Genomic DNA, 15,348 nt, shown 5'->3' on the forward strand with positions numbered 1-15,348 from the left:
ATACCAGGAAAGAGCTCAGCATATTTTTCCGACGCTCGGTAGAAGTTAGCAGTGAAGCACAATCATTTCAGTCGGGATCAGACTACCCATTAGCTCTCAAAGTCCTAAGTCTAATTAACCCCCAAAATCGAGCGGCAAAGCTCATGCCTCTTTTATGCTGCCTAACTGGTTGTATGTACGCTGGGCATGCAGTACCTAACTCAGATGCTGCTTTGTTATAATTAGGGCAGCAAATTTTGTTTTCTGTTTGGTACTTGCTGTTACATATTGCATGTAATGTATGGCACTGTTAAGGGAAAAAAATTGGAGTCAAAGTGCCTGGAAAGTTAGGTCTGCTCTGTAGCACTGTGAGATTGTTGACATCTGCCGAGGTTGGAGAGCTCAGTAAGCAGGAAATGGGGTGTCACTCTGAGTGGTAGTTTACCATTATCCTGGCATCCTAATGAAGTGTCTGCAGTGCACAGAGCTTCTGGATGGCATCTTAACGCACGGCTAAGCAAAAGCACTTCTCTCCTTGTCACTGTCATCCATCTGCCTGCACCCTACTGTAGCCAATGGGATGGAACCATGCTACAATGTGCTATAAGCCATTTAGAGTTGCACATTGCATAATCAGTCCCATCAAATATGTAAAAAATGACTATTATTGGTTATTTCCCTCCAACTCCGGCACCTGGAGTTTGATACATTAAAGTTTAACTTTTCTAAGTGCTGTTTTTTCCCATTAATTCCACATATATTTTTGTTAAATGGGACTGAGTTGCGAACTCATTGTCTTGGGTCTTGCTAATGGATCGCAAAAGTTGTATGAATATTCATTGCAAACTCCACTTTCTATCACATAGGATGAATTTATCAATTGCCCATATAGAGAGATTTCACGCAATTCTCATTTTCTTTTGCAACATCTATTTCTGAGGCACGAATAAAAAGTAAAATCAATTCAGATCACAAATTGGTTGTTTTCCTTATAGCAAACATTATTTAGTTTGAATGCTTCTTATAGATTTTTTTTAAAAAACAAGAAAATATTTTACCATGTATCTGCACGAGACGATTGCCATAGTGTACTGCAAGTGATTAAAATTGGGACTTTTACGTTGCATACAGTAACATTAAAATATCCTGACATTAAAAGTGGCATGAATAATTTATCTATATATGTGTACATAGAAATCTGTGTATTTTAGCCAGCATGGCTTCCAGAATATGAAGACCAAATGAAAGCAGAGTTTTGGGCAGTTGAGGTCTCTGGAAAAAAAAAAAAAAAAATCAAGCCAACAGAGCACTCTCTTTTAAGCAAGTTTTCATTCCCTGATAACACCAAAGCTATCAAGGACTGGGGTTAAGCATTGTGTGACAGGGCAAGCTTCTAAAATGGGCAAGAGCAAGATGAATTGGCTAAGTCGGGTGTTTATTTATACAAACAAGAGGGCAGAACATAATTTAGTTGCATCAGGAATTTTTCACAGACATTAAAACTATAGCAAACATAACAGCGGGGATGCTTGCACAGCAGCACAGTGGGGAAGCTCACAGAGCGTCTGCCCACACTACGGCTGGCTGTAGCCAGCGCCATAAGTCTCACAATTTCATTAGCACTCGAAAATCCACCTAAACCACTCAGTTCCGATTAAAAAAAAAAAAAAAAAAAAAAAAAGTAATAAATGAAATAAACAAACCAAAAAAGCCCCAGACAAGACCTGTCTTTCTCTCGGCAGCTGAATCAGTCGCAAATTGTTGGAAAAACTCTTGGCAGACAGATTTTGCTGTAGCAACAGTGTGTGACGTTTTAACCACAGAAGAAATCTTATCCAAAAAACCAAAACAAGGTGAGAAAAGCCATGTAAGAAAATCAGAGAAAGCCATGCCGAGAAAACAACAACAACAACAACAACAACAAAACATAGATTAGGTGGCAGATCGATAGTTTGATATTTTGTGCAGAATCATAAATCACTTTTTTCAGCAGTTCAGCTGTGAGGCTTGAGAGCATAAAAAGAAGCCATAGCTCGTGATAAAATTAGGCATTAATGTGAGCCATAAATGCCATTTAACATTAAACATGCACAAGCCACCGAAACGCCTGGTAAAGGGAAATGGGTGCTATAGTAAAACTACACAAAGTGAGGCGGACATGAATAATGCAGTAGGTCTGAGGAGGGTCACAGGTCAGACTCCAGTACCTTACAAAATAATGAATGCATGTCAGGTTAGAGACATACATCCCTTCCTAGCAAACGTGAGTTATTGGAGATAAACCCTGGACTTCCTGTTCTGAAACAAAGTGGCTTGTTGTAAACATTTATGTCCATTTAAAATTAATGATTAAAAGAAAGATTCGGTGGGATTTGCTTAAGTATTCTTTATGGACACGAGTGCTAAAGGTTACTTTCTTCATTCATTTTTACCCAGCCACTGTTAATGTTACAGACGCATCATGTTTTCTTCTGTGCTCAAACGTTGATCCATAGCTCATTTACAAAAGAGCTTATATAATATTAAGTAGGGTGGGGTTTTTTTTTCCCAATGCATTCTTCATTTAAATACAAACAAGAGAGCATCTCCATAGTCTTGCTCCGTCAAAGGGAGCCAGCCCTATTTTTAAAGACAGTAACCCAAATTCTAAATATATGTTCTATGAAAATATTACATGGAAAACCATCTGCGATTCGCTTCAGAGTATCCTGATCTGCTGAAATTATCACCTACTTCTTCCATATTTTGCCCAAAAAATGCAAAAAGGATTAACCGTCCTCTCACTCTTTATTTGATATATGCGTTATGACAACCCTTTTCCTTCAGAAATCTTCACAGGGGAAAGAGAGTCTAACTTTCCAAAATGGGAATCTTTTCCCCAGATTTTCACTAATTTTCACAATAAAAAGAGTATAATGAAAAATAATTTTGTTGCATTTTATCAAAACCGGTCTGCTTCCTTTTCTAGACTTGGCTGGGGAATTTAACAGCTGTTCAGAGTGTTTTCCTTCCTTTGCACCCTGTACTGCTAGGCTTCATAATACAGCGCAAGAAGGCGGATACCTTCTCCGCAGCTATTTATACAAACCCTTGTTTAAGAGTTCCTTCCCTCCATTTGAGCACGGTAAAGAGAAAACCTCCAGAAAATTTAAATTAAAAAAATATCTTTCTACTTAGAAATCTGAAAAGGAAAAATTTCTAGGAAAGTGGAACTCAAGGCTTTACAGAAATAAAGCAAATACATAGGTATTGCAAATGAAACATAAGATCTTGCATCTGATCTGTTAAATATTCCATCAACAAGGTCAAGAGTAAAGACAAGCCCAGCCACAAAAACTGGAGCGAGAGTAAGCTTCAATAAAAAAAAAAAAAAGAAAAAAAAAAAAAATGAACAGTTTATTCTCTTTAGCTTCTCAAGTGGAAAAACAAATTCTTTTATACTAGAGAAAAATCAAGCGTGTATATAGCATTTAAAAAACCACCAATATCAACCATTTTAATGAAAGAGTACCCAATATTTTCATGGAACTATAAAAGGGAGCGAGACTAAGTGTTATGGCAAAAAGCCTGGGCTCAGCAGCTTTGTGTGGGAAATGGTGAAATGTGACTGTGATTTATAATGAGAAAAGGTATCTACAACATACAATTTTCTACCTAGCTGCAAATAATAATTCATAGTGATGTCCCTTCCAGATAAAATACCTTTGCAATGTAGGACTCATGTGGTAAAATGATCATGATAAATGTCAGACCAGTGCAGGTAACGGCTTTACAAACCATTAAGATTAGCTGGCTTTTTTTTTGATGATAACAGTAACCATGCTGTGACTCTATGTGGTAATAATATCTCAGTACTGATAAATGCCAGAGCCAGGCAGAGGTGTTTATCATTCCCAGTTCAGAAATGCTGACTAAAGTTACCACATGTTGCCTGTTTTTTCTTCTTTTACAATAGACTAACAATTAACAAATAGACCGAGTCACAAAATAATTTTATGCAACATTTCTACGGGCTTTGTGCTTTAGAGCCTACCTAAAGATCTCTTCTGCTGTCTATCGGCACTGACGACTTTGGCACAGTAAGCCCTAAAACAAAGCTTTCTACCCTTGCCACTCCCTCAATAAATAATCTCTTTTGTAAATTAATACTGCTCTTTTTAGTTTATTTCTTTTACAAATACACGTCATAAGGAAGTACAACCTGTGTAACGTAGCTGTTTCGGTAGGGAAGGTGGTTACCAAGCTGGTATCTGTGCTAATCAACACAGAACAGAGACTCTTCCTTCAAGAGAGCACGATAAAGTTTTACTGTACGACAATTCCTTGCAAATATGCTGCGACGGACAAACAGTGAGCTTTTCCTTCCACTGGGTCTTCCCCTACCTCGGCGTTTCAGTTCCACTCAAGTCTGTTGAACTCCCAGGAGAAAACAGAATTAAAAAATAAACTAGTTGAGAAGCTTTATTTGAGAAGTTGCAGTACAGCCAGGGCAGCCCCAATCTAAATATAACTTATCTAGTAAGAGCACAGCATGTATGCACACCAAGCAGCACAAATAAAAAGCCCACAGAATTTGTACCCCCTTCCTACAAAAAATTTGCTTTTGCAAATTTCATATCATTTTCATTTGTAGCTTCAGTCTTATTTCCACTGGGCAGATCGTCCACGGGACAAAAATAAACAGTACGAATGGCTTGTGGCAGAAAACATCAAGGGCTGAGTGGGTTGCAAGACTGGGGGAGTTTGTGCCGTTCAGAATTTAAGGTTCTGTATAGGTCAAATCAGAACAAGAGTAAAACACACAGCAGTTGTATTCTTCATTTGTGTGTAACTTCATTATCGCTACTGTCAATTGCATGGCTTCCTACAGAATAAATCTATATGGAATTTTGGGGGGTTTATACTGGAAAATAATACCTATGCATTGACTACTCTGAGCACTTGTCTTTCATATCTATGTGAATGTTCAAATTATAAACAATATAGATATATACAATTGTATCTGTGTGTATGAACCATTAATCTCAACAGGAATTAGGAACACATGCCAAGGAAGGAATATTATCCTAGTAATTTTAATTTTTAAATTCAGTTTGATCACAGGAAATTTTTTCTTGAAACTTTTTTTTGGTGAAATCTTTGAATCAGGGCACTATTCACCAATCCATGTTTATGCAGCACCTACTGCAACTGGGATTCAGTCCTGCTTGAGATCTCTGGGTGCTAGGGTAATATGAATATTAAAAAGGAACGTATATGAAGAATGATAGGTGATAATTAAATCATAGATGATAAGATCAGAAAAGTATTCTCAGGTTATCTAGGGCATGTAACATGCAAGATGTTTTCCCTGTGTCAGACCTACTGGCACCTTATCTAATCTGTTCCTAAACGAAAGCACAGTTGTACATGACTTTGCTTTAGTTGCAACATCTTATACGAATCGATGGAAATATCAGTCAAACCTTTCCCACAAAACTATAAATCAGGCTAAAAACAGGAAGGTATGTCTTAACAAAAATGATAGCAATGTTCTTATCACCTCAAAAGAGACATTAAAGCCCTTAGCACTACATTCTTTATTGCTAAACTTAAGCTTGAAATACAAATTTTTTCCTGCAGAAATTACAGTTATGAGATGCTACAGGTATTAGAAAATAGCTACAATGGAATAGTTTCCTCAAAATAATCTATCACCAGAAAGCACAACTAAAAAGAACAACAAATCTTTTCATGTTCCCAAACACGATGGGGTGTAATGTTAAGGACAAAGATTCATAAATATAGCTGATTTAATTATGATGAGGAAAAAAGGACAAGAAGGACTACCTGGGAAGTGCATCCATCACAGAAGCTGCACCATTGGACAAATGTAATTCCAAAGTGGAATTCCATTTAAGATGTGGGTCCCTCAGTGCTTGGAAGTATTTTAGCGTGGGATGATGGTCTAATACTCTAATAAAATAAATGAAATGCATAAGAATACAATTCTGTGAACCAGAAAATGCTTCCTTAAGATTAAGAGAGAATTTTTAATCCTTGTAAATTACTCTTGCTCTCTATTAAGGTGACAGAAGGTATGGCATATTCTGGTTTCAGCCATATATTAACGATGGCTTTTCTTGTTAAGGTACCGGATACAGTAATGGGCAAAGTAATGTTCTCATATGGTACTCAAGTGGTTATTTTCTCTTTTTTCCCCCCTCTTAGAAATCCAGGACAACGCCACTCGCATCAAATCCATAAGGAGCCTGGTAAATAAGCTCCCTAGACCAAACTATGACACAATGAAAATCCTTTTTGAACATCTGAAGAAGTAAGTAGAACTGTGGTACTAACAGATCGATAATTTTAAAAGGAATTGGTGTGTGGTATCCAAATCCTATTGGAAATGTCATCCAAAATATGAAAGATAATTACGTTCTTCGGGAAAACTAAGCATGATTTATGATATCTATGTATATCCTATTCCTGCTCAAGAAATCAGTAGGTCTAAGCAAAAGCACGAATTTTGCCTCTATTGGAAAACAGAACGGTTCTGTTTCCTTCAATGCAGTCAGACACATGAGGATTACTATGCTACAGGTATAACGAATTGGGCGAACGCAACAGGTTCCAGTATTGCATTTGTCCAGTTTGGTTTGACTTTCTCCAACAATAGACCTTTTGATCGCCCTATTTTCACCATCGAGGTCCATGCCGTTCAAACTCCTTTATATGTAATGATAGAAATAACCTCACCCAAGAAAACAAGTTACAAGCTCTTGTACCGCACGGGGAGGGTCGTGACAACACAGAACTAACAACTCAGAAACGCTGAGGAGAGATTTGGAAGTGCATCTTCGCTCTCCTAATGTTGCTGAGATACCACAGGGGCAGAAAAATGACGCTGCAAGGCTCCACCTTACCATTCCTCTGTGGTTTTGGCACTCGTTGAGCTCCATTTGCAAGAGATGTCAGCCCACAAAGTCAACCCAGGATCTCATGTTCACCTTAGGTTTTCTTCTTGCGTTTCGTGGCATTAAAAGTAAAAACAGACCATGTGCTCAGGGGCACATGAAGGGCAGGATCCTGTTCCTCCCTTCATGGCTGTCCTGTTCTTGGGACTAACCGGTGCCATTTTGCGCAGTCACTTTTCAGGCAAACTACCCTTAAAATTGAAGGGACTAAGTTGGATCCAGGGCCCCATGCAGGCCCTGTGCACAGAAGAGCATTTCATCCCAGGAATGATATAATGACCCCAGTGAGCGAGTAATGAAAACTCCAAATAAAAGACTACTCTGAGCTTATAATGAATGATGCCTTTATACTGATCATTTCTGCTGCATTCTCCTGGCATATACATATAAGAGATGTAGATACTTTATCTTCTTTTGCAGCTTCCAGTTGAAACTGCAAAATGAAGTCCATACCGCCGTGGGAATGTCCCCATCTCATTAAGCATGGAAGGATTTTAAATAGTCCATAAAATGACTGAGTTTGGCCTTGCAGAAAAACAGTTTTCTATGTATTCATCTGATGTACCGTGGGTGCACACTCTCTCCTTCAGAGGGTTATCTAGAGAAGGACGATAATTTATTACTGTCAATGGAAGAATAATAAGGGAAATTATTTCCTGGGCAGAACTTGAGAGCAAGAAGTGGGTACACGCTGTCAGCACAGATATGCCATATACAAAATTTACTGCACTGCATGTGGCATTGATCCTAACCTGAAGAAAGTTTTGTTACCGTGTCTTAGGGGAGAGATATCAGGTATACACAATAAGTCTTTGATCTCATAGTTAAATCACTTGATTGAGACTCAGGAGACGTGGGTTCAGTTCTTGGCTTTGACCGGATGTTCTGGGTGACCTTGGGTAAATCACTTAATCTCTCTGTGCCTTGGTTCCTTGTTTACAAAATGATGATAATGCTTCCTTTGTCTGCCTTGGCTTTTTAGAGCATAATCTGTTCGGGACAGCAATTGTTTCCTGCTGTGTATGTGTAGAACGACTGGCAAAACTGGACCAAGACCTTTGGTTTTTGGAGAAAAGAAAAGAAAAGGAAAAAAAAAAAAAATCCCATACTAAAATACGAACAGTAAAATACCAATACTTCCTAATGCTTATGTACACAATACCAGGCTTGACTACAACTCTACAGAAGTAATACTACCTAAATAAGCACAGGCTCTCACCTAGGTGTCACTGCAGAAAGCATGGTCAAGCTAGAGGAATACTGATGCAATATAGTGGCACAGAGCGATGGAAGGCAGGAAAATGTGATATTTGAGGCAGTTGGGGATCTCAGCATTACAGGAGTAATCGTATGAGTCTGCTTGAAGAAGTCAGCCTTCTCTGCCACAAAAACACATCCTCAGGGAAGGAAGGATAGGGCTAGCCTACAAGCTCTGCTCCATTGATATGGGAGCAGCAATAGAATAGGTACTGAAAACACAAAAAAAACCCAGATAAAAACCGGTATGTTCTCTTGAAATTGTCAAAGCAAAACTCAGGAGCCAGTCTGAATGGCCTCATGGCTCCATAAATGAGAATAAAGAAGCATACATACACTTTTAGTAATGACATGTTTATATTATGGAAATATAAGCAGCGTGTGTTTGTTTAAATCAACCTAGGAAACAAGACTACCCTGCAGAGGTTACAAAATGTAGAAATATATCACTCTTAGGGATAGTCTTCAGAGGAGGGGTGCCAATGTGCACAGTGCGCCAACCTCACCACTGACTCGCACCTTGCACCATCCTCTTCAGTCACGGGATTTTCTCAGTGTAAATCACAGGAAGTTTGAAAGTTTCTGATCAGTTGAAAAAAATGAGTAAACTGGTTTGCTTTGAGGCATATTGCTGCAATTTCTGTATTTGCTGGTGGAGATGGCTGTTCTTGCTCAACATTGAACCAGGCTTCAAGGGGGTTTTGGTGGGGAGAAACTGAAGGACCCCAGTTATGCTGTTTCTGTGGCATTCCCTTCTTTCTCCTACCCCTTTCTTTCCTCTTTGTTAGACAAATAAGAGAACAGGGCTATGCAGACCTGGGCTATGGGACAGTGTAAGCCTGTGCTTACATGAGAGCGTATGTCTCACTGACACACAGGAGCTCAGCACGAGAATCCAACCTTCGCCCAGAAGGCTACGCTTCCCCTAAATCACTGACAGCAGCGAGGCTGCACTCTGGTTTCATTCTGCAGCGATCCAGTCTGCAGGAGTAGGTCCAGATCAAGCACAAATAACGATGTGAAATGCACTTCAGAAGGGTTCTCCTTTAGAAACCCAGACAAAGCAGCTGATGAGAGAGTCTGCGAGAAAGGCCTGGCAGCAGGGATTAACACCAGTGCCATATATCTTTCTTAAACCAAGCCCTCTGAAGTTGCAAGAAGTCACAGCGCAGCGTATGAAGCCCACAGGAGGGGGATTAAAAGCAAAGCTTGGGGTTGCGGTACCTGTTCTTTTAAGTTTTTTGCATTTGATGGGAAAAAAGGCAGCCCACCAATGTCCCTCGTTCATTTTTGCATGAATTGTATTCTACTCGTAAACAGAAGAGACAAAATATGGGGCTGAACATATCCCATAGCTCTTGTCAGTCTAACACCACAAGACATTGTTTTGTTAGGACTCATACTGAAAATAACAGAGCACAACTACTATTAAGTTATTCATAGTTCTTCCCAAACACGAGCAAGTCAAACAAATACACTTTACACGTGAAAGAAACAACAAATCCCTGAGTAGGGATTTTCCCAAATAAAGGGCTACAGAAAACAACCTGTTCTACTTGAACACCTTTAGAGAATATTTGTTTGCTGTTTATAGCCCATGTAATGCTGTCCCATACATGTGTGAAAACAGCATCCCATTTCCCCAGGACTCCGCTTTCTCCTGTTGCTTATCTACAAGTGAATTTTACTCCCAGAGTGAGCCAATCACAGGTACCAGTTAAAACTGATATAGCTTTCTGGTCCTATTTTGCAGGCATAGACAGGACATCAGGTGATGCAGAAACCCGGTATTGGTTCTCTGCACAAGTGTGAACGGGGAGCAACCAAATCCTATCTCAGAAATCATTATCTGTACCCAGTAATTTAATCACAGAACTATAATTCAAGTAAGGCAGAAGGAGCATTTCGCTCTTTAAGGATCCCACATTATTTTAGGATGGGTACTTTAACCCGCTTTCACAGCAGCACCTCGACGTAGCTATTACACACCCATTGGGAAACTGAGGCACGAGAAGTTTAAAGACTCGGCATAAGCCAGCATTACAATCTAAAAACCTGGAGGGTTTTGTTTGTTTGTTTGTCTGCACAGAAGCTCCTCCAGCGACCGCAAAATACTCTTTCCTCCCTAATGCAAAATGCAGTAGGGGAGAGGAGCACCCTGGCCGGGTCTTCTGCACCAGGCTCTGAGCTGGCGAGGGCAGAGGCAGCTCTGCTCCAGAAGCTGTCTGCCTGTATTATACAGCGCTGTGCCTGAGCTAATAAGCTGTGCTTATTAATGTTAAATTAATGAATCTCAGCCTGCTCTGCTTATTAGGTTGAGCTCCGTGCCACCACAAGGCAGCTCTGCGACTCCCAGACCCGAGCTGTCTCACATCTGACCAGGCTGGAGCACAGGGCAGCCAAGCTCGACTCTGCCTTTACCCATCCACGTGGACACCCCTGCGAAGGGATATATTACAGACAAACCCCCTCTCCTTGCTCCTTATTTTCCCGCACAAAGGCAGGATAACACGTGTTATTTACAAAAGTCTAAAATGGATGTTGAAATAATTAAATGGGAAGACAGGGGCCAGCCTGACGCTCCCATCCCTCTCCCTTACGTGGAAAGCGCTGAACCCAGATGCCCAACTGTGGAAGATATTCTTCCAGCAGCAGCATCTGCCTCCTTGGCAGGCACTTCAGGCAAGTTGTCTGGGGAGCTCTGCAGTTGCCTCTTGGTTTATCACGTGGATCTGTTACTGTGGCCTATCTGGCTGCCTTGTCCAGGCAGAAGCCAGTTCCTTTTGATTCACCTTCGAATCCAAGAAACTCCATTTATTTTGCTCCCGTTTTCCCATACTGTACATAGCACGGCAAGATATTTTCAAATGCCACCCGGGTTTTCTGCCCTTCCAGAGAGAGAATGATGATTTTCTTTCTGATTGCCTCCCCCCCTGCCCAAATTCTTCATTGTTTCTGATAAATGTTTGCATCAATTTCATTGGAAATAAGCTCCTCGTCAAGGGTGGAACTTTTTGTCTCAGACGAACCCACTGATATTAATATGTTATCTAAGAAAACCCATAGGTATTCATGCTTTAGTTCGTTTGAAAAATAACTTTCGCCCACGTTCATCAGTCTATGAACAGAGAAAAGCATTCAACCTTGACAAACGAAACACACAGCCCCCCTCAAACCTCGCGGCGTGGCAGCTACGTTCTGAAGGCTTTTGCAAACTACATCTGACTAAACAGACGTATTTCTACCTATTAAAGATGAAAAAAAAAGAGAGAAAAAGAAAAAAAGCCATGCATAGACAGAAGCCCACAGTAGCCGGCACACCAGGACACAATGACAATGTGATGACAAGTCCAGCAGCAGTACCCAGAATTCTGAGGGAAAATCAGAAAATAAAGTGAAAGTATGGTATCTAGTAATACTAAGCAGGGAATGTCTGCAAACTTTTTATTTTTTTTAAAGTTAGTGGAGGAAAGATGTAGCAAAAGTGATTTTCACTTACTAAGCTACGTGTCATATCAGCAGTTTCAGGCAGGCTTGCATTTTAAATCTAGGCTCAGGAGAACCCTATTTTTACTCAGGAGAAGAACAGATTACATTAAGAACCTTACAAGCTTTCTGTTAAGAAACAGAAGAAGAAGGTAAAAGTTATTTAAAATAAAAAACAATTCCCAGAATGGAAGGAGTATACAACAAATTTCTATTTGGGAAACCTTAGACAACCTATGGGAGACCTACAACCCAAAGTGTGGAATGGGCATTTAAATTTTGCTTCAGGAAAAATGCCCGGATTCAGGAATGCAGAAGCACAGAAGCCCTTAACTGAAGGCACAAGAAAGACTATTTGTTGAAATTATTTCCTGTACCAAGACTTTTCTTTATAATTAGGCAACTTGGGAGCAGCTCTTGCTCTTCAGCCAGGGGACAGCAGCAGGGAGAAAACTTTAACCTTGCCCCTACAAGCTTTGGGAGCAGCTACTGGAAATGTGAGGAGGAGAAAAACCCTCCTGCACCAGAAGAGCGAGTAGGTGACTGGCCAGGGACATAAAGATTCGGGCATCTCTGACCAGCATTTTAAGATTTACATGAAATGAATTAATCACTTCCTAGCTTGAGAAGGGCAAATATATATCGAGACATGCTCTTGCACATGTGCTTTTCTCCGTTTCAGCTATAGAAGAGTTTTAGAAAGGAGCTGGAGCAATGCCAACACTTGTCCCATCTACCATAGCTTCCCAGGGCTCATTCTGGGGGAAGGAGAAGAGTTAAATCCACTTTCTCTCAGCTAAGTACACATCGGTCTACTAAACTCTCCCCTTGTAAATTAGCGGACACAAGAAAATGTGCGCCAGGCACAAGTGTGCACAGGACAGGAGTAATAAAATATTTGGGATTAAAGGCAAAAAAAGAAATCCAGTCGTCCAGAAGCACCTTTCTGCATTTTTATTTTATTGACTTTGGGGTGGGGGTGACCTGCTACCAAGGTTTTTGCAGTCACGCCTAGTCCTTCTTTTTGTGGAATAAGAGAGCTTGCAAAGTTCGCCTCTTCCCTGAAGAATACCTTACAGCTTGGTGTTTTTAACGAGAAGAATAGGGAGTAATTAAAACCACATTTTTACCTGTGTTTCCCATTTTCACAGCCATATTTAAAAATATAAATGCTGATTTTCATAACAGTCAGGCAAATAATTACACTTGGTACTTTTCAATGCTACCAAGCTTCAAAACGTTCTGAGCTGGTGTATCAGCAAATAACAGAACGATAAAAATAATTAACATAGTTTTAATTTAAATATTTATGATATGGTTGACTCTGTGGCTGTACGGCACCATTGTGCTAGGTGCAGGACACAAATACGGATAGATAGAGCCCCTGTTTCAAAGAGCTCCTATTGTTCCTCTCACATTACTCAATATCAAACGATCTCAAAATAGCTTTTCAAACATTAATTAAATCTCCTAACTTGCTTTTCAGGTCAGTAAGTTTTATTATCCTAGTTGTGTAGCTGGCGAAAGTGAGGAATGAAGAGGGTAAGGCACTTGCCCACGATGACACAGCGAACACTTCTCACTTCCACTCTCCTCCGCTCGCTTCCCAAATCCCCCACGCCGAGCCCCCCCACGCCTTTGAAGGCTCGTCCATGTGCATCCTGGCGCTGTGGGCGTACGTGTACATATGGGCAGCACATCTCAGGGAAGGCCGGTTACTGCTAAGTACTCTCCGGTTAATCAAGACCATGTGAGAGTCCTGCTTCTGGTTTGCACTCGCAGAAGTTTTAGTAAAATATCACTGGCGGAGTTAATTTATGTGATTTTGTAACCTCTTAATATTGCTTGGGGTTAGCGTTCTTTTCAACTGGAATGTTTTCTGGTGGTGAAAACTAAGAATGCTCAATTCATTACAAAAAGGCGCTTTTTTTCCCCCTTCTTTTTTTTTTTGTTTTGCTATTTTGGGAGATTGGGCCCTAACACATTAATATCCAGGACCAGGTCATCAAAGGGGAAATTGCAATGCTTTTCGTTTTTCTGACTAAAGATATGGGATTTTTCTCAGCATAAGGCTGTAAAATAAATACTAGGCTTGAAGTTTCTTAAGATATTCATTGGAACTTAAAAAAAAAAGAAAGAAGATGACTTTAATGCCAAAATGTCAGTGTTCTGTGCAAAATAATTAATATAATACAATAAGATCTATTCTACTATCGATTGAAAGGGAATTTATGCAGGTAATTCCTTAAGGCTAGCAGGAGTTTGGCATGTAAATCCCCCAGCACTTTGATGGGAAAACAGACCCTGATGATTTTCTATTCTTTTAATAAGCTATAAAATACAAGCTTTTCAGAGGCAAATATATAAAAAGAAAAAGCAAATACCTGAACAACTAGGGCAAGAGATGGCCCTGCTCTCTGAGACTCCTGAAATGACATTAGATCAAATCATTTTTCACACATTGCAAAAGATGCAACAATCATTTCAATCACCATGTTAAGACAATCAATACAGTTTTTACTTCCAGAGAATGGTATTTTACATTCCAACATTTGCAGGTTATCACCTTCATACATCTGTTTTGTGGTCAAGTGCATGATTAGTACTTCTGACAGGCTATTGGCCATTTTCTTATGAAGTTCTACAAAATCTTGTAAATAAAAAACAATCTGAAAAAAAAATGAAGAGCAAATCTGTGGACTGGAATGCACCCTACTTGTAATGGGAACAAAAAGCTGGCAATGAAATATAAACCTAAATCACAGCAGAATGACCTACTTTAAGGCATTTGCCAAAGAGACAGTGTTTTAGACAGCTCCTCTGAAGTAGCGTCTTTATGTCTACGCCATCTGCAAATTTATTATTGTGCTTTAGGAAAAAAAAAAAGGAAAAAAAAAAGGAAAGAAAAGAAGGAAAGAAAAAAAAAAGGGAAAGGAAAGGAAAAAATAAGGAAAGAAAAAAAAAAAAGGGTAAAGAAAAACCTACAGTATGCCTGAACAAAACTCAACTTCATCTATAGGAAAGATTCCAGTACTGTGGGCACCACACCCACACCTACTGATGTGGTCCAAGTTTTTTCTTTAGAGGCACCTAATTAAGAAACCCTGACTCATTTACATGGATACGTTTGATCTAAATTACACTCCAAACCACACCAAATTAGGAGCATCTGTGAATGCGAAGTGTTTGTTCCCAGTGACTGGTAGAATAGGGCCAGTTCTGGACAGCACATGTTCAAGTGACGAAAAATATTTCAGATGTAACATACTTCTGAGACCCACTTTTCCACTAATAATTCATAATGAGTTAAACCAGTATCTCTGCTTGAACAATTATTTCAGGCTGTGAAAAAAAAAAAACTCATTTTACTTTTAAAAGGAAGGGGTGGAAAAAAAGGGGTGGACAACCACCTAGTTTGGTTGTTGTTCCCGATAATAGGCATTAACACAACCATTAGCTGCAATTTAAATCTGTGCAGTGCACACCTTATCAGATATACGTTGCTCCTAAAGCCTGGACTAAAGGAAAGTATCTATGAATGATTAGTTGTTGTTCACAGATAAGGCCTTCTGCCTTGACGTATGGTCCTCCGGCACTAACCCGCTGTGCCGCCTTTCCAAAGGAGTCCAAGCAAAGAGCAGGGTCTCGCCCCGATGAGGCGGTACCC

General features: G+C 39.9%; 1 protein-coding gene across 5 annotated transcripts in view; it reads left to right on the forward strand.

Annotated features, from left to right (window-relative positions):
* The window catches only part of ARHGAP15 (Rho GTPase activating protein 15), a 330,972-nt gene that overhangs the window by 300,631 nt on the left and 14,993 nt on the right, over positions 1-15,348 (forward strand). For all 5 annotated transcript variants that reach the window (XM_049803687.1, XM_049803704.1, XM_049803697.1 and 2 more), the window contains one exon: positions 6,190-6,295. In XM_049803687.1, coding sequence (XP_049659644.1) covers positions 6,190-6,295 — 106 coding nt within the window. The remainder of the gene's footprint in view (positions 1-6,189; positions 6,296-15,348) is intronic.

This window comes from Accipiter gentilis, chromosome 1, assembly GCF_929443795.1.
Source record: "Accipiter gentilis chromosome 1, bAccGen1.1, whole genome shotgun sequence".
Classification (NCBI taxonomy): Eukaryota; Metazoa; Chordata; class Aves; order Accipitriformes; family Accipitridae; genus Astur; species Astur gentilis.